This window comes from Schistocerca serialis, chromosome 4 (assembly GCF_023864345.2).
Source record: "Schistocerca serialis cubense isolate TAMUIC-IGC-003099 chromosome 4, iqSchSeri2.2, whole genome shotgun sequence".
NCBI classification, from domain to species: Eukaryota; Metazoa; Arthropoda; class Insecta; order Orthoptera; family Acrididae; genus Schistocerca; species Schistocerca serialis.
In genome coordinates, this window is record NC_064641.1 from 300,727,188 (window position 1) to 300,754,771 (window position 27,584).

A 27,584-nucleotide genomic window follows, 5' to 3' on the forward strand; every position below is an offset into this window, starting at 1 on the left:
GTGTCTATGTGCCTGTGGTTCTGTCAGTGTGATCATGTGATGTATCTGACCCCAGGAATGTGTCAATAAAGTTTCCCCTTCCTGGGACAATGAATTCACGGTGTTCTTATTTCAATTTCCAGGAGTGTATAATCTATCTGATACCTTTTAGTATCTCCAGGGTTCTTCTATGTATACAACCTTCTTTAATGATTCTTAAACCAAGTTACGCTCTGCGCAAAATTATACCACACGGCTTCCTCTTTCATTTCTTAGCCCCAATCCATATTCGCCTACTATGTTTCCTTCTCTCCCTTTTCCTACTGACGAATTCCAGTCACCCATGACTATTAAATTTTCTCCCCCCTTCACTACCTGAATGATTTCTTTTATCTTATCATACATTTCATCAATTTCTTCGTCATCTGCAGAGCTAGTTGGCATATAAACTTGTACTACTGTAGTAGGCGTGGGCTTCGTGTCTATCTTGGCCACAATAATGCGTTCACTATGCTGTTTGTAGTAGCTTACACGTACACCTATTTTTTATTCATTATTAAACCTACTCCTGCATTACCCCTATTTGATTTTGCATTTATAACCCTGTAGTCACCTGACCAGAAGTCTTGTCCCTCCTGCCACCGAACTTCACTAATTCCCACTATATCTAACTTTAACCTATCCATTTCCCTTTTTAAATTTTCTAACCTACCCGACCGATTAAGGGATCTGACATTCCACGCTCCGATCCGTAGAACGCCAGTTTTCTTTCTCCTGATAACGATGTCCTCTTGAGTAGTCCCCGCCCGGAGATCCGAATGGGGGACTATTTTACCTCCGGAATATTTTACCCAAGAGGACGCCATCATCATTTAATCATATAGTAAAGCTGCATGCTCTCGGGAAAAATTACGGCTGTAGTTTCCCCTTGCTTTCAGCCGTTCGCAGTACCAGCACAGCAAGGCTGTTTTGGTTATTGTTACAAGGCCAGATCAGTCAATCATCCAGACTGTTGCACTTGCAACTACTGAAAAGGCTGCTGCCCCTCTTCAGGAACCACACGTTTGTCTGGCCTCTCAACAGATACCCCTCCGTTGTGGTTGCACCTTCGGTACGGCTGTCTGTATCGCTGAGGCACGCAAGCCTCCCCACCAACGGTAAGGTCCTGGTTCATGGGGGGGGGATTACACAATTAAATCGAGGGCTTCATTGGCCTTGAGCGAATGAAGCAATTATTTAGTAACTTGAAATGGTATTTTGCTAACCCAGCGGCTAGTCAGTAAGACGTTGTCGGCTGCGCCCTCGGTGGTCCGCACCGTGCCTATATAAATAAGAGCGTGAGAGCTAGAGTAAGGCCCCAGTTCTCTTCTAGATTCGTATCAGTGCGCACTCCGTGTCGGAAGCCGCGTCGCGTTTGTGCAGTTGCAAGGAACGGCTTTGGATGCCGTATTACGTAACTTGATATGCACTTAACAATGAGTTCGCATTGGGCTAAAGAGTTAATTACGGAACGACTCCAGTGATTTGGTCTCAGTTTGCGTATGACGTATTTTAACGTGTCGCCGCAGGACAGACTTTCTACCATTACTAGCGTGGCATTTGATGAGTATTAACATCAAATTTTGGCGAGCATTCACTTTGAACATTAAAGCGATAGCGCTTATTGAACAGTTTCGTTATCTAGGGATAATAGGATCAGCGCAATAGACTCTGAACAGCTCAGATAGTACAATAGCTGATATGGGTGATCATTTGTCTGGAATTTTACGCTTTATCGCTTTCAGAATATAGTGAAAATCGTTATAGTAAACTGCATTTTCTATGAAGCCCAGACATCATCCTAAATCCTCAGAGTAATGAACTTCAATATTCAGTAACTTTTATTCTCCATCAGAGTGGGCACAGAGAACTCTAATTACAGGCATCACGTTTTTGCTAATCACTTTCTGGTTGCCAACATTGTAGTTAAGAGAGCCTGTGTTGAGAACGGCAATACAAAAGAGATATATAATAATTGAATATATTTTCCACCTGCCGCCCCACAGAGTCAATGACGAATACAACAAGGAAATAGGGTGCCCAGTCATACACGTGCTCAATGTTTCGACCATTAACCCAGTCACCATCGACTGGAGTTGAGGTTTCATGAATAAAACCGCTTAGATTGCTACATAAAATGTTTTCATTTATTACGACATTTCGGCGTCTGTCATCATCAACATCAGGTATCAAAAAATTTTGAACATGCGGAACAAGGTTCAGCGTCAAATTAAAATCTGTGACTAATGGGGCCGTTAACTAACCCCCGACAAGGCACAGATTTTAATTTGACGCTAAACCTTGTTACGCAAGTTCAATTTTTTTTAATATTTAACAATGGCAGATGCTGAAACGTTCTTATAAATAAAAACATTTTATTTAGCGATGCAGACGGTTTTATCCATAAACTTTTAATGATGATCGCGGGCCCTTACCGGAAACTGTATGTTATTAATGAGCTGAGTTTGAAGGTCTTTCATGGACTCTTTACAGCGGTTTGCGTTCACCCCCTCCTCTCCCCCCCTCCACACACACTTCCCTTTCTCTCTGACCCCACTGTCTAGTTCTCCCCCCCCCCCCCCCCCCTTTCCGTCCCAAACATGCGGGGAAAAAAAAATACATTCACAGGTTGGCAACGATCACAACTTACACGGAAAAAGAAACGAATCGGTATGAACACTGTGCTGAATGTGGAGCACGCGTAACTATGGTTTTATTTCTTTAAGAAGTTTTGTAAAGAGATATTTTAATTTGACACCGAACCTTGTTTCGCAAGTTTAGTGCAGCATGAGGAAAAGTCGTTTCAAAAAAGGCGAAAACCTCCGCTAACAACGAAGCAAAAAGCAGTGGTATGCAGAAAATACAAACTGCACGTCAGCTTAGCTAAGTAGTAGTGTTTGTAATCTATAAAAACCAAAATGAACAAATATTATGTGTAATTATTTTCCGAATGATCATAGAACATTCTTTGAAAATAAGAGCGAAACGCATCTGGTATAAAATACTCTAATTATTTGCAGTAAGCTTAAGCAGGATAAATGAACTGACCATAAAGACGGTGTGAAAAAAAGTCAAACTGGCACGAAGTGTACTGCATGCTCTGACAGGCAAATGATTATCGTTTCCAAGGAACATCACAAAGTACAGAGTAATCAGATACATATTCTGTATATCATTAAACGTTATGCAGAGGATTTCTCATTCAGATATCGCATTTTCTATGACGTAATTTGGAAGAAGCTTGTTTAAGACGAACAAAGTCCACCAGAGCGTGTCGGAATCGACAGCAGCTGTATCGTGGCGTATCGAGACCAATTGCTAGTTCGGCCGTGCAGAATCCTACAGCCTCATCACATAGGTTGAGTCAGGCAATGGGTTTGCTTCATGTGGCACAGACAATTATCCACAAGCACAGTGAGACGACGGCTATTGCCCCCCCCCCTCCCCCCCCCCTCAGGCTGTCAGCACGGCGACCATTATTGCCGCTTCCATTGACACGGCTTAAGACCCTGGTGCTACCAAAGACAAAGGCGTGATGTTACATGCCACTGGCTACGCAACACAATCATCTCTGATTCGCATAGCATAGCCGGTAGTTTCTACATTTGCCATTACATTTACGACGTATTAACGACGGTGGCTTTGATATGTCTGTGACGTTTTCAACAAGATAGCGCAAGACCACTTTTTGGATACGTTGTCTTAAGACACTTCGATACGGAGGGTGTTCGACTCTCGCCCTGTCCAGCACGTTCTCCTAACCTCTCAACCATTCAAAACATCTGGTCATGGTTCGCACGCCACCACTTGCTAGAGACTACAGTTGAGGTGGAGTTGAACCACCATGGAATGACGTACCCGTGTCTGCTATCCGAGCTCAGTTACACCCCATGTGCAGCCGGGTTGGAACCGTTGCTATTGCTATAGGTGACAACCGTCTCTACTAAATTTCTCACTCTGCACACCTCCAAAATCACTAGTAAATTTATTTGCTATTTATTCTGATTTAATGACCAACAGAGTATCTTGCAACCATATTAGCTAATGGCTCGGATGCTTAGTGGGTAAGCATCAGACAAACTGCTAACGCTCAAGCCACCTTCTTTATACCGTCTTTAGCAACAAGTTGTTGTTGGGAAGAAATTCAAGCTGCACCTGGTAAATTGCTGCCTAAATCAGTTCAAACGTCTAAGGACGGCAAGGGCATTCCATCTGCATTAGGACCTCGCCTAATAAAGGCACCGTACTGTTCTAAACAACCCTCGAGTGGAGTGCAGCTTTCGTTTATAAACCAGAACACACACGATCTGGAAGGTGACAGTTGCTTCACCTTTCCTCCGCCTTCCTCGTCCCATTTAAATGTGTAGTTAGCTAGTTAAAATGTTTAAGCTTAACACTTTTACAGTATTAGTTTCTTTTAAAATTTTATTTTTTACTTTTATTTCCGAATTTGTTCTTTTCTTTCCGCATTTTAACTAAGAAGAATGGACAATAACTGGAAATGAAATCGAGTGTCCGTCAAAAGAAAACGTAAATGCTAAGCTGTTACAAACTTCATGGTACGCAGGCAGTCTGAAAGTATATCTTTATTCTGCGGCCGGTTTTGATCTCAGATCGGCACGGTGTTAGTACTTCCAAGATTTCGATTGCATTAGAAATTAATTAAGTTTAGTATTCACTGTACCCTTTAAATACTATACTAAATTTTTCAGGTTTATGCTTTAATTTACAATTCTACTTAATGAAGTTCTGATTCACTCGCAAAACAAAGTATTAGGATTGTGATGTCGACCTGAGATTGAACCGGTCGTGGAATAAAGATATCTTTTCATATAGCCTGTGTGCCATGACGTTGATAAAATATTTATTGGATTTTCTCTCTCTCTCTCTCTCTCTCTCTCTCTCTCTCTCTCTCTCTCTCTCTCTCTCTCTCTCTCGTGTGGCGGCCCCCAGGCGGGCGTAAGTCTTTTCACATTACGCCATTTACGAGACTTATACATCGGTGATGAAATAGTCACGAGGACAGCACACAGCCATCGAGAGGGGAAAATCTCCGACCCCGCCAGGAATCGAACTCAGGCCCTTCGGCTGGCATTCAGCCATACTGACTCCGCAGTTAGCGAGGCGGACTCATCGATGAGGACTGTTGTACGTATATCGGCTGTAGGCCGACTGGGTGCGCTGCCAGTACGACGTCTTTGTCCTGCGGGTTGCTGGTCCTTAAACAGCAGGCGTCTACTTCGGAGACCAATTACTATTATCACAAGGGCATCGCGTGTTATGGAAACAACGCTGTACGCAAGCAGTCCGTTGATACATCGTCTATCACAGGAGCCACCAGAGAGCACGTGCATCAGGAAACAGGCGGCGCTACCATCGACGTAACAAATACCGTCCACACTTTGACACACACGTACCTCATCAGTCAGAACCCGCCGAGACCAGCTAGGATGCTCCAATGTACACCGGCCGTCTCCGCACAACTTCACGTTACTCCACGCGTCACGGCCCCCACCCACGCCACTCGGTGTGGGGCTTCCCTCACCATTAGTATTCAGCCAGGAAACTTTCTTTCTGTTATCCTCAAGTGATCACGACTGATATTTCAGTTGTTATTGTGACTAACTCGTTTATGAACTTCTGCCGTGAATAACGTGTTCTTTACTTCAACCTGCGAGTCATTATTACTACGGCGTGCATGTCCAAGAAAAGGATGTAACACCGATAATGGCCTCATAATTTTTTTTTATTTTGGAACGTTTTCCAAGATACGTACACCTCAGTAATTGTTGACTTTCCTTTGGCCCCTTGCCTCTTACTCAGAATAATGAATATGGCAAGTTAACTGAAAGAAACTCTGCCTCTTAAGTGAGAGAAAGAGAGGAATGAAAACACGTTAAATTTTGTGAGTAAAATTACTTCTAGATTACTTACAAATGTAGAAACGCAGATGACTGGAAAAGGAAAGACTAAGAAGTTTCCCCAGACGTAACAGGGTGTGAATAAATTAAAGGCTTGATAAACAAAAACCAACCACCTCCACCAAATGAAGAAACAGTACCTTGAAATACCGAGTTGATCCCTTTGAAAAGGAGATAACTGTTTTCATATGTCGCTTCTCTGTCTCTCCAGACTCTGTGACGGAACATTAAGCCTCACTCTTACACTCCACTTTTCCCTTTTCACGTCATCGTACAGTAAGTGCTGAAGATGACACGTGTGCTGTGAAAGTAGCTTACCGTGCATGGCGTGGACGTGGAGCTGCAGCGCCTCCATGCTGGTGAAGCTGTCCTTGGTGCAGTAGATGCAGGCCAGCTTTGGCGCAGGGTGGAACGTGGGGCTCAGCAGCAGCATCGAGCCGTGCTGCGTCGCCACGTGGTTCTGCAACACGCGGGCCCCGGGTTCAAGGCGACGGTAAATAGGCTGATTGGTTACTTGGTTTGGAGGGGGAGGGGGACCAAACGATCTAAGGTGACAAAAACGAAGGTAGGAACATAATACACAGCACAGTCAAATCAATGGGAAAGGAATACGAGCCACTAAAGAGGAAAAGGACCGTCGAGACGACAGGAAGAGGAAATAACAAGAGGGGGCGTGGAGGTGGGGACAGGTGAGAGCAGGGGGAACACCAAAGGCGCTACACACGATGGGGCGCCAGTACCACCACCGGACCCATCCCGATCCCTACACCATACCACGATCTCGACTCAATGGGGACAACACCACGGGAAAAAGACTCAATAAAAGGGGGAAACAAAACGGGAGAAGGACCAAACAAAACGTAGTGAAACGGGAGCAAAACGTGGCCTGCGTGGAGGCAAATAGAAGGCCTCCCGAATCAACGCCAATGCTAATCGAGAGATCCCAGTTCCAGACGGAAATTCTGGTACTTAAATTTGGGAGGCAAACCAATTTTGCGACCGAGCTAGGTGGCGCAGTGGTTAGACACTGGACTCGCATTCGGGAGGACGACGGTTCAATCCCGCGTCCGGCCATCCTGATTAAGGTTTTCCGTGATTTCCCTAAATCACTCCAGGCAAATGCCGGGATGGTTCCTCTGAAAGGGCACGGCCGACTTCCTTCCCCATCCTTCCCTAATCCGATGAGACCGATGACCACGCTGTCTGGTCTCCTTCCCCAACAACCAATCAACCAACCAATTTTGCGAAGAAAACTGAGGATTGGCGTAACTGTGCGAGCGTCTTCCGTTAACACCCGGGACAAGAAAAGTGGGAGGGCATATTCATTATGAATGACCAGAAGGTGGGGATAGCCCTTCACAATATGGATCACTGTGAGAGCAACTACAAAAGAGGGGGGGGGGGGGGGGGGAAGGATCATTACGAAGTAAAAGACCATGTGTGAACCTGGTGTAGCCAGTATGAAGACGGTAGAGGATGGTAGATGCCGCCCGCCCCCCCTCCCCCCCCCCCCCAGGGTCGGCTCACATAACACAACTGAGGAAAAAGAAATCTGACATGAAGCCACAAACCGACCCCACTAGGGGGGAGGGTCACGGAGAACGGGAGTGTAGGTAGCCAGGTGATCGGCGTCGCTGGCCGGAGTGGCCGAGCGGTTCTAGGCGTTACAGTCGAATCCTGCCTCGGGCATGGATGTGTGTGAGGTTAGTTAGGTTGAAGTAGTTCTACGTTCTAGGGGACTGATGACCTCAGAAGTTAAATCCCATAGTGCTCAGAGCCATTTGAACCATTTTGAACTCAATGGTGATGCCCTGTTCCAAGACGGCAGCGCCCCTGTCCACAAAGCTTGCATCGTCCAGCGCTGGACTTGTGAGCACGGATGCTGTGTGCTGTGAAACTGGTGTACCGGTGCTACGCTGCTTTGGACCCATTTGTCTTTGTGAAGCTCTCAGTGGAAGTTTCCAGGGAACGAACTGGCGGTTTAGTTTTTCCAAAGTAATTTATTCGAACGTAGATAGATTGCCGGAGGTCACTGATAATTGGGATAGTGCCTACTTTAACCCTGTACTCGCGAGGCAAACAGGAGATGGTGTTTCTTACGATACATATAGCCTGATCAAATTTTTATTTGTGGGACAATATGTTCACAGTAAAAAAATCCACCACAGTTGTAAAATACTTTATTAACCGAAGTTTTGCACTCAGAAGCCGCTGTAGACTATCACGGTTTCGCGGTCTTAGACTCATCATAAGATGTGTCTGAAATCTGAAATAAAACCTACTCCAGTAAACAATTAATTTTCTAAAAAAAATGACATATTTAGAAACTGAAAAACAGATAAAATGACTAAATAATAGCCTGCGTAGCAGTACTTTCTTAATTACTTCATGGAGTAGATTACATCTGTTGTTTTACCCCAAAGTTCAGCTACACCGGACGATGCGGTCAAGACCGCGAAATCGTGGTACTGTATATCGACTTGGGTTGTGCAAGATTTCGGGCAATAAAGTATTCTACAACAGTGGTGGATTTGTTTACTATGAATATACAGACTGAAGACCTCAGCCGTGTCTTTCTGTCAGTACGTGAAGGGTAATCTCAGAAACTACTGTAGGAATTTTGATACGGTTTTTACTATGATATAGACTGATTCACGAGGGACGTTTGAGTGCATAATTAGTAATCGCTAGGCCAGAAGTCGTCAGGCTGCAGATCGTTAGAGCTGTCCGCGGAAGACCGGGTGGGGGGCTAGTTAAGACTATAATACCGAGCAGCTAACCCGGTTCACTGCAAGCAGTTCCAGTTTCAGTTGCAGGTTGCCTACCTAACCCGTGCCAGGGCAACACAAATCAGATTTTCAGTATTTCCTGTACTTATTGACCGAATTTAAAAATTTAACATGCTGTCATAATCTACTCATTAAGAGGCATGACCTTTTGTTAAAAATTTGACACAGTAAAACAGAAACTGTGTATATGCCTTCAGGCAACGTAATTCACCGTGCGTGAATACAGACTTAGAGTCTCGACGAAATATTGAAGTGATTTTTGATATGTTTATGTTCTGAGTGTTTTTACATTTTACCTTTTTTTTTGAAGAAATTGCTTTTTCTAGCGCTATATGATAAATCTGTATTGCTTTTTTGCTTTTACTACAACAGCCCTCCGTTTCACGTTACAAAGCGAATTTTCGATTAAAACCTGACTTAATTGCTGACAGGTTTGATACGAAAACTATTTACTTTTAAGTTACAGACAAAAGGATAAGTTTTCAGAACAAAAATGTTTCTGAGGTTATATACCCACACTCAGTGGATGGTCTCCGCTTCCCGTTTCTAGGAGAATCTGGTAAGACACTGGCGGCATAAGCAAACACAGCGTTCGAAATGAGGTAACGTCAGACAGATATGCAACACACCTAACAGGTAATGCGGCTACAATTGAACTAACCAAACTATTAGGAAAACTACACAAGTCTACCCTTACTTGTGAGTGTCTACAGTCGTCCATGGTAGTTTTACAATTTCACCCAGACTGTGTTCACCCAATATTTTAGAATGAAAGCACTTAACGACTTCGAACAAACTTCAAGCATACCTTCATATCTTTTCTTAACTTTTTCTCACTTACTTCCTTAAAGTCAAACATGTAACATATTAATTCCAGAATGAGATTTTCACTCTGCAGCGGAGTGTGCGCTGATATGAAACTTCCTGGCAGATTAAAACTGTGTGCCTGACCGGGACTCGAACTCGGGACCCGAGTTCGAGTCTCAGTCGGGCACACAGTTTTAATCTGCCAGGAAGTTTGAACATATTAATTGATTTGTGAATTAATCAGAAATGTTCAAATGTGTGTGAAATCTTATGGGACTTAACTGCTAAGGTCATCAGTCCCTAAGCTCACACACTCCTTAACCTAAATTATCCTAAGGACAAACACACACACCCATGCCCGAGGGAGGACTCGAACCTCCGCCAGGACCAGCCGCACAGTCCATGACTGCAGCGCCTGAGACCGCTCGGCTAATCCCGCACGGCTAATCAGAAATCTGAAGCTATTTTGTACATGTGATTTCGATTCTCTTAAGAATCGAGGTTTTCAAGTTTATAAGAATTCACCATTTGAGGTACACCATGTTAGGAAGAACTCCGCTCACAGCTGGTAAAATTTTATCAGCTGTGAGCTTTCAACAGATGCAGTTGCCTGGAATATAAAATTTTTCTGATTTGAGAAACAGGCGCGAACGCTGCTGATCGTTCTGTTTCGCAAGTCGGGTAAAGCGATTTCTTGACTCTTGACCGCAGTAAGCTATCTGACTGAACACGTCATGTGTGACATAAATCATGAGCGGCTCATTGGGCATGGTAATATAACTCGCAACAATGAGCTATATGAAATATCTTTAATTCTTCTTTACCTGTCTATAGAGATGAATGCACCAGTAGAACATTTCCACACCTGTTGCAATGTAATACAGGGAGAAAGAGAGAGAATTCTTTTGTGGGCGGTATAAAAGGTTTCCGAGTGTCCCTTTTAAACAGGCTTGCGAACGTTCCGGCGCCACCTCTTTTTTTTTCCTTTTTAAAAGAGCAAAATACGCTCCTGGGATGAAGAGCTGGCGTAATGGAAGACAGGCGGAGAAGAGAGAGAGGGGACTAAGCGACGAGTCGTGCTAGCGCGCGCCGGCTCGTGTACGGCTGCGGCCGACACGGCTCTCGAAGCGCTACTGATGGCGCGGACGCGGAAACCAAATTAGCGCTATGAAGACGTACGCGTGTCGCCAAATGGTGGCGCGCCGAATTAACTGGCGCGACACTGGTGTGCACTCCGGAACGCGCATAATCCGCTGGCGCCAAGACCCGGCTGTGGGCGCCCGGCCACTTGCTGCGGCGCGCCGGCCGCTCCGGGGCTTTCCGGGCCGCTCCCAGTGGGTGGGCAAAAATCTGGAATACTTCTCTCCATTGTGTCGAAACCTGCGACTACCGCATTAAATAAATTTTCCAGTTATTGTGCCATTATCGGTTTCAGCTACATTTCTCATCTTCAGATACGTTGATTACGCTATCCTTTGTTTGGAGCGCCGGCCGTGGTGGACGAGCGGTTCTGGCGCTTCAGTCTGGAACCGCACGACCACTACGGTCGCAGGTTCGAATCCTGCCTCGGGCATGGATGTGTGTGATGTCCTTAGGTTAGGTAGGTTTAAGTAGTTCTAACTTCTAGGGGACTGATGACCTCAGATTTTAAGTCCCATAGTGCTCAGAGACATTTGAACCATTCTAGGATGTACTTAGCAGCCATACCGAGATTTTTTTTACTGTACTATTTAGTTCGTTCAGTATTGATTGACATTCTCCCTATAGCTCCTACCAAGTAACAGTCTGATATGTTGTACAAGTTAAGATATATTGTAATACGTCTACTGCGACCGGATGTTGTCGCAACTTCCCTTAGGTGGCGCATTGCACTAGCACATGTTCCAGCTTGCGAGTAAACTGGTGGACATTGATAAGACAACATGGAAGCAGAGAAGCATGGCAACAGTGGACAGTGTGATCTCTGGAGGATTGGAGTGATTGCTCATGAAATCCACAAGTGGTTAATAGCTATATGTGGGGAAACGGCACAAGGTCGCAGATCTGTGTTTCGTTGGGTATGAGAGTTCGGAGATGGTCGGGGCTACGCAAAAACACTGGGCGTCCAGCAACTTCACGCAAGCCAATCAATGCCTAAAGTGTTACCGATTTCATAATGGGGACAGGCGAATTACATTTCATGAAATTGAGAAAAAAATGGCTTTGAGCGCTATGGGACTTAACAAAAAAAATGGCTCTGAGCACTATGGGACTTAACATCTGTGGTCATCAGTCCCCTAGAACTTAGAACTACTTAAACCTAACTAACCTAAGGACATCACACACATCCATGCCCGAGGCAGGATTCGAACCTGCGACCGTAGCGGTCGCGCGGTTCCTCACTGAAGCGCCTAGAACCGCTCGGCCACACCGGCCGGCGTGAAATAGAGAAGAAGAACCCTACACATATAAAACTTGACGATCTGAAGGTGAAGAAGGCGTATGCACAATGAGCGCTCCATGCAGAAATAGAAGCGTGTCAAGATATGCTAACGGTGCAACAGTACAGTGTCAATCCAGCGGAGTTCTTTGAGCATCTGATCGCCGTCGATGAATCCTGGATCTTCCATGAGACTCCACAAAAGAAACTACACTCGATGGAGTGGAAGCACACTGGGAGCTCCCGCCCCAAGAAGTCATAGTCGGGCCTGTTCGTAGAGAAACAAATAGCGACTGTGTTCTGGGGTCAGAAACGGATACTCTTGGTGGATTCGCTCCCTCCAAATCCGGTCTTCAAATGTGACCTGTACCGCGTTTCACTGCACCAAATCCGTCGACGCAATCAATAACTCTGCCACGGAAAAGGCGGCCATGGTGTTTTGCTCCAACACGGGGGTGCGGCCACATGCTAGCAGCCCGACCATTACCACAATTTATGAACTAGGGTTTTATTGTGCTGCCATATCATCTTCGCCGGATCTGGCTCCTGGCGACCATCCCCTATTGGACGCAAGGTAAAGAGGTCATGCGGGGTAAAATGTTCACCACCAACGTCGAACTTCATGCAGTTGTTCACCAGTAGCACCGAAACACCCTCAAACAATAGTTTGCTACGCAACCACAGATGCCGTCAAAACGATAGCAAAAGTGTTTGGACATTAGCGGAAAGGGGGTTGCTGCTGCTGATGCTGCTGCGAGCTCCACCTGGATCAAATTACCCGAGAGAGGTGACGCAGTAGACTCGCATTTGGGACGACAACGGTTCAAATCCCCGTCCTACCACCCAGTTTTCGATTTTACCTGAGTTCCCTCTAAATCGCTTAAGGCAAATGCCAGGATGGTTTCTCTCAAAGGGAACGGCCGATACCCTTTCTCATGTTTCCATAATCTGTGCCTGTGCTCCGTCTCTACTGGCCTTACAGTCAACGGGAGGTTGAACAGTGCTCTTCCTTCTTCATTCCAGTTGGATTCGTGCTCCAGATTAACGAACACTGGCACGAGGTATTGCCAGAAACACTCACTTTTACACGGCTTTCCCACTCTCGGTTAGGCAAAAGCTGAAACTGACAGCAGTGAGAATAGAAGCCTGAGAAGATACTAGCAACTAACAAGAGGTTAACTCCAGATTAAATGTTAGCCCTGCAGCGGAGAGTGTGCAGATTTGAAACTCCCCGGCAAAGTAAAACCGTGTGCCTGACTGGGGATCGAACCCAGAAGCTTTCACTTGTACGGAGAATTTCTCCACCGACTGAGTTCTCCCACTCCGGTACACAGTTTAAATCTGCCAGGAAACTTCACGTCTTGAACTGACATTGGAAATCCAAGACTGGAGGAACAGCATCAGAAGTTCTCTGTACACTGGGAACATGTATTCGAGTCATGAACATCGTTTAAGACACAAAGGAAAGAGAGTCATTGTCTGCAAGTTGGCATTGATTTATATCAATGGGGAAAGCGGAAAATTTTTGCCAGACCGGAGTTCGACGCCAGGTCTCCTGCTTACTTAGCAGATGCTCCGACCACTATTTTTTTAATATCTCATTTTGTTCGTTATTGGTCGTTGTATTTTGTTCAGGGCGGACGTCCTATGACGCCAAGTTCATCTTTGATCCATTGACTCAGTTTTTTTATTACAGAGGGCAGCTAACCCTCTGACCGAACACGCTGAGCTACCGCAACGGCAACCACTAAGCCATCTCAACACGGTAGACATCGCAACTGCACGGACTATCCTAGCACGCCTCCCGGCAAATCCAAATATTCAACTTACCCACACACTACTAATGTAGTGACCCTGCCCATTATTCACACTGCTCGCAACATTTCGTCATGTGTCCGTAAGTGTTAGAGCCTGACGTGCATTCGCGTTGAAGACATCATTGCCCTTCGTCTTAATTATGCATGTGTGGTGTCCGTTCTTTCGAAATGTCCGAAAGAACAGACACCACATTTGTTTGCCTGACCAGTGGTTTCGCCAACAATTAACGTCAAAGTGTTTTGTTTGCAGGCACAACCTTCGGAAGCCACCTGTGGCCGAAACAGACAACCGGGCGAATGCAGACTGCTGCACGGGACACTTGTTACTTAGTGTTGACAGTACGTGGAGGAATCAAGGAAACATCTACCACATTCGCTAGAAGAAACCGACCAAGCAACTCTGCTGATTAAGTACAGAGAAAGCGCTTTGTTTCCGAAGATCCTGCTCTCTAACACTTTAATCGCTACTAACTTCATGCGTCTTGCAACTAACATGCTTCGTTTAGGAAGCAGCAGCTCCGCAAAACCTTTATAATACGATCATTTTACATATGAATTAGTTTTACTCTTCTGACATGTCGTTTCTGTAGAATATGACCGGATGACTTGTCTACGTTGGCGGAAATTAATCATATACACAAGCGTTCCTCGAGATCCGTTATTAGTGAAAACCGATCAAAATCCGTGTAGTAGTTTCTTAGATTAGCCTAAACACACAGAAAGAAACGGCGACGGGGGACTTTATGACGCAAGAAAAAATTTAAATGAAACTTATACTGCGGTAACAAACTTGTAGGATTGCGATTTGTCTATATACCGATGGCGGTAATATCGCCTACGCAAGGTATAAATTGTCATTTGTACTCAAATGAGAAAAAGTGGCCGTACGACGGGGGTGAACAGACTTCGAACGCGGAATTTTAGTTGGAGCTAGACGCATGGTGCATTCCATTTCGGAAAACGTTAGAGCACTGAATATTCCGAGATCCACAGTGTCAAGACTGTGCTGAGAATACCAAATTTCAGACATTACCTGTCACCACAGATAACGCAGTAGCCGACAGACTTCACGTAACGACCGAGAGCAGCGGCGTTTGCGTAGAACTGTCAGTGCTAACAGATAAGCAACAATGTGTGAAATAACTAAGGAAATCAGTGTCGGATTTACGACGAAAGTATCCGTTACGACAGGGTGACGAAATTAGTCGTTAATGGGATATGGCAGCAGACGACCATCGCGTGTTCCTTTGCTAAGACTACGACATCGCCTGCGGGGTCTCTCCTGGGCTCATGACAATATAGGTTGAACCTTAGGCGACAAACACCATTGCCTGGTCAGATGAGTCACGATTACAGTTGGTATGAGCTGACGGTAGGGTTCGAAATCGGGCCCGTATCTCGTGGTCGTGCGGTAGCGTTCTCGCTTCCAACGCCCGGGTTCCCGGGTTCGATTCCCGGCGGGGTCAGGGATTTTCTCTGCCTCGTGATGGCTGGGTGTTGTGTGCTGTCCTTAGGTTAGTTAGGTTTAAGTAGTTCTAAGTTCTAGGGGACTGATGACCATAGCTGTTAAGTCCCATAGTGCTCAGAGCCCTCGAAATCGGTGCAGACCTCACAAGCCATGGACACAAGTTGACAACAAGGCCCTGTGCTAGCTGGTGATGGTTCCATAATGATGTGAGCTGTGTTTAATGGAACGGACTGGGTCTTCTGGTCAAACTGAACCGACATTCACTGGAAATGTTTGTGTTCGCCTACTTGGAGACCATTTGCAATCATTCTTGATCTTCATGTACCCAAACAATTATGGAATTTTTTTTTTGGACGACTATGCCCCACGTCACCGGGCCACAATCGTTAGCAGTTGGTTTGAACAACATTTTGGACAATTCGAACGAATCATTTGGCCGTCAGTATAGCACGACATGGATCCTGCTGAACACTTACGAGACATAATCGAGAGGTCAGTGTGTGCACAGAATCCTGCGCTGCTAACACTTTCGCAATTGTGCATAGAGGCAGCATGGTTCAATATTTCTGCAGTGGACTTCCAGTGGCTTGTTCAGTTCATGCCATTTCGAGTTGCCGCATTACGCCAGGCAAAAGGAGGCCCGACATGATATTAGAAGGTACCGCATGACTTTTCACCTCATTGTAATCTGCTTACGAGCTACTATTTACGAAAATAATACTGTGGTGTAAGACACCCCTGTTTCTGGGGTGTCGCGGGTTGGGAGTAGGGAGGCAAATGCTGACATTTATACTTAGCTCTAGAACGCCTAGAGCAGTTTCTGTCACAAGACGTTTGCTATATGAGATTTCATAATCTCTGGAAAAATATATAGACATACAGTTTACTTAAACAACCTTCATTCAGGGCTGGGTTGGGCAGCTGCATCAGGACTTTATTTAGAATCAGTGACGACGAGCGAAAATGTGTGCCGGGTCTCAAACACAGAATCTGCTGCTTACTAGGTACTTGCGTTAAGCACTGCGCGGCCCGGATACAGCGTTTATCGCAAATGTGCGGACTGTCTCGGTACGTCCCTCAGCCGATTCACATTCCCAACCAGCAGTCCCTGGACCGTGTGCCGGCCGGTGTGGCTGAGCGGTTGTAGGCACTTCAGTCTGGAACCACCCGACCGCTACGGTCGCAGGTTCGAATCCTGCCTCGGGCATGGATGTGTGTGATGTACTTAGGTTAGTTAGGTTTAAGTAGTTCTAAGTTCTAGGGGACTGATGACCTCAGATGTTAGGTCCCATAGTGCTCAGAGCCTTTTGAACCTGACTGTGTCTTCCATGCTCGCTAATTTTTAGGTTCCCACAGTAGGTCGGACGTAATTGTGCATCCGGACTGAAGGTTGTGGATTCACAACGAATCCAGGCTAATTATTTTATGAATTTTTTTGTCTGCCCCATCGGACATGCCCGAAAGAACAGACACCACGCATTCGTATAAAACACTGTGTTGAAGCGTCACACAATCAGGGAACGAGAGGGCTCATGTGAAGATCCCGCAGTGAAACTGAAATGACTAATATTTGCATCGTGTCTGAAGGTACTTTGGCTCGTTGTCAGATGGCCAAGCGTTGACAGAAGTGATGGTGTTACACTCCTACTGGCCGGGTAGAGTTACGGGTGGGGATGGCGTTGTCGTTGGCGTAGGTGGTGATGTTCTGGATGTTTTGGGTTCGGGGTGGAGGTGCGAATTGGATGAGACAAAAATAAACATCGGTCCGATACCTTTCCACCAGCAGGTGGGCCTACGGGGAGCGTACCTGCAGCTCGTCGGGCCTGCGGAAGGAGTCCCCGCAGGAGAGGCAGCGAAAGCCCGAGGCGGCCGACAGCCCGGGGCTGGGCGTGTTGGGCCCGCTGCCGCTTCCGCTGCCACTGCCGCTACCGCTGCCGCTGCCCGCAGAGGCGCTGCCCTCCTTCTTGTGGTTCTGCATGTGCGACGTCAGCGCCGCCGCCGTGTTGTAGCCGCGGTTGCACACCGTGCACTGGAACGGCTTCTGGTTGTCGTGCGTCTTCATGTGGATCTTCAGGTGGTCGCTGTACAAAAACAAGCCAAGTCGTCCTTAATATACAGTACTGGCCATTAAAATTGCCACACCATGATAAAATGCAGATGATAAACGGGTATTCATTGGACAAATATATTATACTAGAACTGAGATGTATTTACATTTTCACACAATTTGGGTGCATAGGTCCTGAGATCATCAGTACCCACAACAACTACCTGTAGCCGTAATAACGGCCTTATACGCCTGAGCATTGAGTCAAACAGTGCTTGGATGGCGTGTACAGGTACAGCTGTCCATGCAGCTTCAACACGATACCACAGTTCATCAAGAGTAGTGACTGGCGTATTGTGACGAGCCAGTCGCTCGGCCACCATTGACCAGACGTTTTCAGTTGGTGACAGATCTGAAGAATGTGCTGGCCAGGGCAGCAGTCGAACATTTTCTGTATTCAGAAAGGCCCGTACAGGACCTGCAACGCCGGCCGAAGTGGCCGTGCGGTTAAAGGCGCTGCAGTCTGGAACCGCAAGACCGCTACGGTCGCAGGTTCGAATCCTGCCTCGGGCATGGACGTTTGTGATGTCCTTAGGTTAGTTAGGTTTAACTAGTTCTAAGTTCTAGGGGACTAATGACCTCAGCAGTTGAGTCCCATAGTGCTCAGAGCCATGTTGAACCAGGACCTGCAACATGCGGTCGTGCATTATCCTGCTGAAATGTAGGGTTTCGCAGGGATCGAATCAAGGGTAGAGCCACGGGTCGTAACACATCTGAGATGTAACGTCCACTGTTCAAAGTGCCGCCAATGCCAACAAGAGGTGATCGAAACGTGTAACCAATGGCACCTCATACCATCACGCCGGGTGATACGCCAGTATGGCGATGACGAACACACACTTCCAACGTGCGTCCACCGCGATGTCGTCAAACACGGATGCGGCCATCATGATGCTGTAAACAGAATCTGGATTCATCCGAAAAAATGACGTTTTGCCATTCGTGCACCCAGGTTCGTCGTTGAGTACACCATCGCAGGCGCTCCTGTCTGTGATGCAGCGTCAAGGGTAACCGCAGCCATGGTCTCTGAGCTGATAGTCCATGCTGCTGCAAACGTCGTCGAACTGTCCGTGCAGATGGTTGTTTTCTTGCAAACATCCCCATCTGTTGACTCAGGGATCGAGACGTGGCTGCACGATCCGTTACAGCAACGCGGATAACATGCCTGTCATCTCGACTGCCAGTGTTACGAGGCCGTTGGAATCCAGCACGGCGGTCCGTATTACTCTCCCCTAACCCACCGATAGCACAAGAATTAGTTAAGTAACCGAAAATGTACTGTCTTCAGTGCTTTTGGTAGATAACTACAGTTAATCAGTTCCTGTCCTATTGACCCGTCATCAGAAGTCAAAATTGAGTGTAGTGGTACGAAATGTCGTGTCAAACCCTCATCAATCACTCCTTATCATTTCATTTTGAGTGACCAAAACGAGTACTTGTTGACGTCTTGGATATTTACTTCTCATGATCAGCCTTTTAGTCGAAGGCGGTAAACTATAATTACCTACCAGATGCAATCATGGCAAAATTCGTTTGTTGATAACTTACATCCTTGCACTCTATTGTCTGACGCGACATTTTACTAAACAACACATTATTTAGGGAATCAATAAATTTTGTCACATCTCGAGTTCTAAACACCATCAGATGGTGATTATTTAATGAAAGCTGCAATAAAAAAGTCATATAAAGACAGTCCTCACAAGTCTGTCAGTTATTCAAGCGATAGTAAAAATATGGAACAGTTGCCGCCCTACTTCTCTCATAAACAAGCGAATTGTATGGTCTAGAACTCTCAGAACCGCACCAAAATGTGCTTAGAGTATAAACTGCTCTTCACAAACAGTGCTATGAGCCGGTCGCGTGCAAAGTCGCCCGTCTTACAAGAAGATGCGTTTGAATGATCATCTTCTCTAGATCTAAGAGACAAACTTTGATAACTCTAAGAAACTAAATATCGTCATACCAGAATCACAAACAAACATATATCAATGTCGTGACTTATTTCTATATTTCGCTCTTCTTCAGATAATTACACTGTCTGAGCAAGAATCTGTGTCTACTAACCTGATAATGTTACAGAGCTATTCAGTCTTCAAAGTGCAGGTACGGAACTTCATTGAGAAGGTCAAATCAAAGATTAACAGAACAATATGCACAACTGAGTAAAGGCACTTTTCCACATTGCATATCATGTCTGCATTCAAGCAGTCCAATATCATACCGGACACTAATTACATTTTCAAACGAATATTTCGGTCTGTCAGTGTCACACCCTCGCCTTTGTAAAACACTTTATAAAACAGGCTTGTATTTCGGAGCAGAAGTAGACAGTACAGCAAGGAGTGTAGCTGATGATGAAATGACGCTCTGTAACTTTACTTTTGCTAAGCTGCACGTCGTCACTGTGCGGCTGATCCCGGCGGAGATTCGAGTCCTCCCTCGGGCATGGGTGCGTGCGTTTGTCCTTAGGATAATTTAGGTTAAGTAGTGTGTAAGCTTAGGGACTGATGACGTTAGAAGTCCCATAAGATTTTACACACACATTTTTTGCACGTCGTCTCTAGCACTTTGTGACATTTTTCGGATTAATTCGCCTCATGGTACTGGTCTACACCCTTTACACGTAGACTGCAGCCGAAAACTCCAAAAGATGCACCCCTAGCGCAACTATACTACACCACAACTAAAGTACTTTGTAGTACAGGTACAACACACCACCGTCAAATGGTCCTAGAAGACAACAACTGTGTTTTACATTAGAATGGCTCGTACCGCTGTTTCTGGTATGAGCGGCTTACATTTCAAATATTTTCGTGAGTTTCTTGGCGTTAGAGGTCACGCACATCCGTAGTTAGTGAGAACAAGAGTAAGAACATCGTTGTTACTTTATCAGTTTCAGTGTATACGCGGAATATGAATTCTCTGTCCAACTCATTTGACAGCAAATTGTTTGCTACTCATTGCACATATCATATCTTTTTAGCGATGTCACTATGTTTTATTTATTCTGTATGAAAGGCATGATGTGGTTCTTAAGGTTAATTACGTTAAATTTGTTGTAACAAATCTGTGTTATTTGCGCGGTTCAAATTTTGTACATTTGTTTTTAACATACTTACTTTAAATAGCCGATGTATTTTTGTCAATCCTTTGTAGGACACAACCGTCCGATTGTTCAGAATGGCTCTAAGCACTATGGAACTTAACTTCTGATGCCATCAGTTCCCTGGACTTAGAACTACTTAAACCTAACTAACCTAAGGGCATCACACACCTGCATGCCCGAGGCAGAATTCGAACCAACGGCCGTAGCAGCAGCGCGGTTCCGGACTGAGGCGCCTAGATCCGCTCGGCCACAGCGGCCGGCGTCCGATTGTTATTTTGACTTTGGCTTACCAATAATTTGAGCCAAATTCTCTTCTGAAGACGACAGTTTAAACTGCCGAAACTGGTAAAGTGGTAAAGTGGGCCAAATAAATGTTTTCTTGTGCAACTGACGACTGACTTTATCTTTGTTGATATTCGTGAGTGATGCAAGTGCCGGTAACAGAAAATGTGGTGCCGACGCCACAAAACCTGGGCTATGGAGCGATGGAAGAATGTCGTTTGGTCGGTTATGTCTTGCTGCACACTATTTGCAACTTCTGGCAGAGTTTCCGCCACAGGAGTGAAACATGACTGAAGTTCGATGTTAATATGGACAGTGGTCTTTCATGACTCTCATAGTTACTCTGCAGTGTCGTATTACTGACAAGGGTTATGCGACCATTTTGGCTGATCGGGTCCATCCAATGGTAGAATGTTTGTTCCCCAATGGTGATGGCCGGCCAGGGTGGTCGAGCGGTTCTAGGCGCTTCAGTCTCAATGGTGATGCCCTGTTCCAAGACGGCAGCGCCCCTGTCCACAAAGCTCGCATCGTCCAGCGCTGGACTTGTGGGCACGAGGATGAATTGCTACATTTCCCCTGGCCACCTCAGTATTATTGAGCCCTTGTGGGCTACTTTGGAGAGAAGGGTAAGTGATTGCCATCCACCTCCATCATCGTTACCTGAACTAGCCACTATTCTCTAGGAAGAAACTCGTGGAGGACCTGTATTAATACATTCCCAGAAGACTGGAAGTTGTTTTCACAACCAACCGGTTTGCTACACAGTATTAGGCATGATAATGTGTTGTGTTTTTTTTTCGGTGTTTCCTTATTTTGATCCAACCCCTGTATCTGCCACCACCCGGTAGCACACTGACATATAGGACACTGTAACTACACGAACTGAGGTCGTTAAATGGTGCGAGAGTTCGATTCAGCGGGGCGAGCTAGACTCATCAAACGATGCGAATAGGTTAGCGGAGAGACGAGGACACGCCGTAGGTGGGGCGACGAGGCCCCGTTCGCGCAGAGCAGTAGGTCGCGGGCCACAGTGCGGCTTCCTGCGGCGCCGCCACCCGAGCGTGCGCCCGCGGACAGAACAAAAGGCGCACCAGAACTAAGTGCGCGCTTCCTCCGGTCGGCGTGATGCGCAGCTTCCTCCTTGGCACGCTCCCGCACATGGAAGGCCGTGGCGCGCCTCGCAAGGCGCTCGCCCCAAGTGGCAACGTGTCTCTGTGCGAGAGAGCCGCCGTCGTGCTTACATCGGCGTGTCACCCGAGCAGAGGGTAAGGATCCAGAATGAGATTTTCACTCTGCAGCGGAGTATCCGCTGATATGAAACTTGCTGGCAGATTAAAACTGTGTGCCGGACTGAGACTCGAACTCGGGACCTTTGTCTTTCGCGGTCATGTGCTCTACCAACTGAGCTACCCAAGCGCGACTAACGCCCCGTCCTCACAGCTTTGCTTCCCCCAGTATCCATTTCCTACCTTCCAAACTGGCGGAAGTAAAGCTGTGAGGACGGGGCGAGAGTCGTGCTTGGCTAGCACAGTTGGTAGAGCACTTGCCCGCGAAAGGAAAAGGTCCCGAGTGTGGACGTCCTTATGTTAGTTAGGTTTAAGTAGTTCTAAGTTCTAGGGGACTGATGACCTCAGCAGTTAAGCCCCATAGTGCTCAGAACCATTTCTGAACCAAGCCTGTTGCAAAATACAGGAAAGTGATAACGACTGTTAACCACTGTGCTAAGCGAACCCGTACTGAAAATTCCTGTCAGATTAAAACCGGGACTCTAAACTGGGGCATTTGCGGCGAAGTTCAGTAGAACACATGCCTGTGAAAGGCAAGGGTTCGAGTCTCGTTCCGGCGCACAGTTTTAATCTGCCAGTAGGTTACAAATTAGTTAACACTCCACTGTGGAGTGAAAATACATTCTGGAAAGCCTGAATTGCATGTTAAAACTCCGAACGGCCAGCACGTGAACACCTGCCGTGGAAACGTCCAACCGCACCTGCCTTGTGCGTGCTCACAAATGTGGATTGGCAACTTCGCTCCTTGCCATGCTTGACTGCCAATCACTTCATTATTCCGATCTAGATGTATATACAGGGTGAGTCAGGAAGAAAGATACATGCTTTGAGGAATGAAAGTGATTCTGAACAAAAAAACTTAATGTGGACATTTGCCCTGTTCAGAATGGTTGTTATTTATTTTTCTGTAATAGTCAAGTATTGTCGTTCCCCATAAACACCTCCAAAAAATCTTTTACTCCATTCCCTGACACTGACTTTACGTGACCGTCCCATTTCATACCGCTTCTTAGTATTACACAACATTACTTATACGATGTGAGGTGCTCAAAATTTTTACCACTAATCTAGTAAACGGATACAATCGGGTTGTTGGTTATAGTCATTATTTTACATTTATCCACATTTAAATAGAGCCGCTACTCAGTTTGTCCAAGTCTCTCTGCAATTCCTTATGATTGTCCAACGACGACAGTTTCCTGTGGAAAATATTAGCTTCAGCGAACTTTGTAGTGCTGTTGACGTTATATGGTAAATCGTTTACATACATTGAAAACAAAGAGCGGGTACCGATATTTAGTTACCTGCGTGAGAAGGCGGCCTCGCAGTGGGTGCAGCGGTACTTCTTGTCGCCGGTGTGCAGCTTAATATGGCGGTCGCGGCTGCGCTTATGCTTGAACAGCCGGCTGCAGAACTCGCACCGGAACGGCATCTGGTCGCTGTGCGTCTGCAACACACATACGCGCATACATTCACGCACTGTCACTCTCAGCAAGGTCTCCTACAACAACCTTCCAAATATTCGGACTCGGGCTAAGAGAAGGGTCCCATTGTACGAGCGGTGTTCAGTAAGTAATGCTACACATTTTTTTCCTGAAAGCAGGTTGGTTTCATTCAGAATCCCAATACACCATATGATGCCCCACTCTTCTGTCTAGAAAACGCTATTTTTCAATATAAACTCCGTTCAATGCGAAGTCCTTACGCAGTTTTCCTGGGAAGGCCCATATTCCCACATGGTACCACTCTACTGGGTACGTTGGAGCCACGTCTGGTGGACGGTTATGTCAGCACTAATAACAGACGTGCAGTTGTGCACCGAGGTGTTTGACTGTATTCCATCGATCACCTCGAAAGTGTCCGAACGTTCCAACATTGCAGAAGTCACAGCGTGTGCGGCTGCCCGGCACGTGGGAGATCACACAGGTTCGCGATGATGACAGACGCCTCGCCCAACGACTCACCGTGCTTTTTTTCGCTCCCAGGCATTCTGCAAGCGCCTGCGAACATCTACGATGCTTTGGTTTTCCGGCAAAAGAAACTCTGTGACAGGTCTCTGCTTGGAACGCACCTACGTCAAAGATACATTTTGAAGGTTACCTATAATGCAGCCACCTAACGGGACTTCATGAAACTGCAGGTGCTGAAGGTGGAATATTGTACGTGTCCAACAACAAATTCTGCATTTTTAACGGCAATTATTTCTCCAGCGTTTTGGTAGAAGTTCCGAATGGTCTTCCTCAACATGTTTTTGCCGAGGAAGACTGTGCTTATGGAAGAGTTTTCTATCCCGCAAACACTAGACGCAGGTCGGGTGACAGTCCAGGTATCATAACTCAGCTGTGATGCGTATGATCTACACTATCTGGCAATAACATTAAAGCAGCCAGAAGACATGGTCAGATGTCAATATAATTTCGTATTTGTGCACACAGTCGGCGAGTATGTAAACGATGAGAATTCCAATTCTCAGCGATACATAGAACGGCCACCAGAGGCCATTAGTGGTGTTCATGCTTAGTGTTGTTACAAGGCCTCGTAGGGTATAAGATGGGCGTGAAAAGTGTCAGATGTTGAGTGATCGCTGTGAAGCACACAGAGGCCCGGCATACTCATGTGAGACATCATCATCAGCTCCTGCCAGTGTTTTTCATAGTGAATGTCAATTTGGTCAACTGGTGGAACCGTGCAGTATCCAGATGTAACATTGGCCCGACGTTGGACTGCATGAGAACGTCGTCACAGTTCATGTAGACCACGTCTGATCACCAAAAGGGAGGATCTCCTTATTGTGTACCAAGTTCATCATAACCCCTTCACATCTGAACCTGCCGTCCGAGAACAAGTTATGTACTCCCTTCAAAATTCCTTGTCAACGCTTGCCATAGGGCGGAGACATAAAAGCTGATGTGGGGAATTACCGTTCCATGCGTAGGATGCCGTAAAGGCTGCCGTTAGAAGCAACCGGTTGCGTCTGGAGTGGTGCTGCGAACAGAAGTATGGGCAGCTGACGACAACGTCGCATTGTTTTCAGAAATTAATCGCGGTTCTGCATTATCCCGGATGTCTTTCGCCGGCGAGTATGACGGCCAACAGGGCAGAGGTCCCATTCTTCGAAACTACTGGAGAGGTACAGAGGTGTTCGTCCTAGCGTTACTGCACGGGGCGCCATCGGGCGCAGTTTCTGGAGATAGCCGGTAGTGACTGACGGATGTCTAAAGATACAACGGTACGTCACAGGCATCATGCGTTACCACACGTTATCTATTACTTAACAATACCGTGGCGCCCTTTTTTTTCTAGTCTACACATGCAGATGAGTCCATGAACTGTCTGCGTAACGATATGTGGGCACTAGACCCTACCCCAAAGCCAGTATCCAGGATATCAAGAACCAGTTACAACAGGAGGCTTTATGACAGCCTCCCCAACCGAATTAATGCAACCATGTCGGTCAGAGGGGGTGTAACAACATACTGATAGTAGGCTCATATTGACAAGTTCTACGCTACTTTGACTCCATTTTGTTATCACTAGTATAACATTAAATACCCTTTGAACCCATGGCCTTTCATCACTTCTGGTTTGTTGTTGTATGTAAACAAACGTGTGTTTCACAGAATATACCGGGCGAGGTATCGCAGTGGTTAACACACTGGACTCGCATTCTGAAGGACGACGGTTCAAACTCGCGTCCGGCCGTCCTTGATTTAGTTTTTCCGTTATTTCCTTAAATCACTTCATGCAAATCGCGGAATGGTTCCTTTGAAAGCGTCCGGCTATTTCTTTCCCCAGCTTTTCCTAATCCAGTGTGACCGATGACCACCCTGTTTGGTCCCCTCCACGAATCAATCAACCAATCAACGCAATATACGTCGTAAGATTACAAGATATACTAAATGTAGACTGCACAAGTTCACCGCAGTCACTACAGTTCAGAGAAATTGAAAATTTTATCTTTACAGCGCTCTGGAATATATAAGAGTATAGAGACTGCGAACAAAACAGAGATTACGGAGATAGTGTAATTGCTTTAATACATATTAGTCTAAATTATACTGTAACAAAGACAAAAGCATTGTAAATACATCAGAACTAACAAATTCTTAAACGAAAGATTAAACTGTTTTGCATGGAGTTGTCTTAAGCTTAGTGCAGTAATTTTTGCTAAAAAACGTAGAATTTTGTCGCTAATGTCAGTCTAATAGCGCTACAATGTTAGCCTTTTATTTCTAAATACATTAATTTTTAAATTCGCTGTACTTTTGAAGCAGACTGAAGAATTTCTAGCTCTTTGAGGTTGGCGCGCGGATTGAAGCTAGGGTCGTATCAACACTCATCCTGCTCCTACCACCGTGGGAAAGATACGTCACGGAACGAGGTACATTTAGCTAGCTAGTACACGAGCCTGCTGGCGACGTGTGTCTTGAAATGAAAATGCACTTTGTTGTCTCTTTCAGGCAGGTGCAGCTTTTCTAAAATCCGGTAACAAATATTAAAGTGGAAAGAAACGGTGCCGGTACCATCAACTTTAAACAGTGACCATATTAAGGAAAGACAATAAGCTTTGAAAAAATGTAATAACTTACATCTTCGATTTAGCCACGAAATGCCATTGTAGATAAAAAAAATTAACTACTAATAATTCCTACCTTTTACGTAAGAATTCTGTTCATCGCTCTTGTAACCCTCTTGATTCGTTTAGTTGTACTTAAAACTCACACAGAGGAAAGAGTTTACTGTGGTTTCGATGAACAGCTCCAGGCGAACACAAACTGATGTGCTTCCCCAATCCTCCCTCTCCCCCCCCCCCCCTCCCGCCCAAAAAAATGCACATATTTACAAACATGATAGGGATGCGAATCATGTCCGAAAATTGGAGAATAAAATTAGCTTTGAGGGACATGCGTATCCGTGGTCTTCGGCAAAACTTCTGCGAATAGTCATGGAAGAAAGATAGGTAGAAATAATTTGAAAATGAACGGTGTTACAGAGACGTATTATCTCTGGACGTATATGTGCAAATACGGCAGTCATACGTATTTTAACTAAAATGACTTAACGAAAGCGGGTGTTTATAAACAACTCGGCAATGAATCGCTGCGTTCTCGGAGCGCCTCAGTTCTCACGTTTAGCTTCGCTGGTTGCATACCCAGTAGGCACGCACCTACCTTGTAACTGGGAAGAACACGGAGCAAGAGCATTTCGAAGAGCAAAATTATGCTGTCGATTTATCTAACGCTGTTGATTCTTGTGCGCTTGTTACTAAATAATGGACACTTCAGCTCCGGTTAACGAAGCAATATTTGTATCTTCACGTTTTCGCGGTGTAATGACTGCCCCATTAAATATCGGGTGCAGTCGCATAAAATGGTTCAAATGGCTCTAAGCACTATGGGACTTAACATCTGAGGTCAACAGTCCCCTAGAACTTAGAACTACTTAAACCTAACTAACCTAAGGACATCACAGACATCCATGCCCGAGGCAGGATTCGAACCTGCGACCGTAGCAGCAGCGCGGTTGCGGACTGAAGTGCCTAGAACCGCTCGACCACAGCG

At 45.9% G+C, this 27,584-nt stretch overlaps 1 protein-coding gene across 1 annotated transcript in view; it reads right to left on the minus strand.

Annotated features, from left to right (window-relative positions):
* LOC126474406 (zinc finger protein 423 homolog) overlaps positions 1-27,584 on the minus strand; it is a 283,023-nt gene that overhangs the window by 46,316 nt on the left and 209,123 nt on the right. The window contains exons 3-5 of the mRNA XM_050101875.1: positions 23,328-23,470; positions 17,047-17,320; positions 6,258-6,399 (exon numbers count right to left, since the gene is read on the minus strand). Coding sequence (XP_049957832.1) covers positions 6,258-6,399; positions 17,047-17,320; positions 23,328-23,470 — 559 coding nt within the window. The remainder of the gene's footprint in view (positions 1-6,257; positions 6,400-17,046; positions 17,321-23,327; positions 23,471-27,584) is intronic.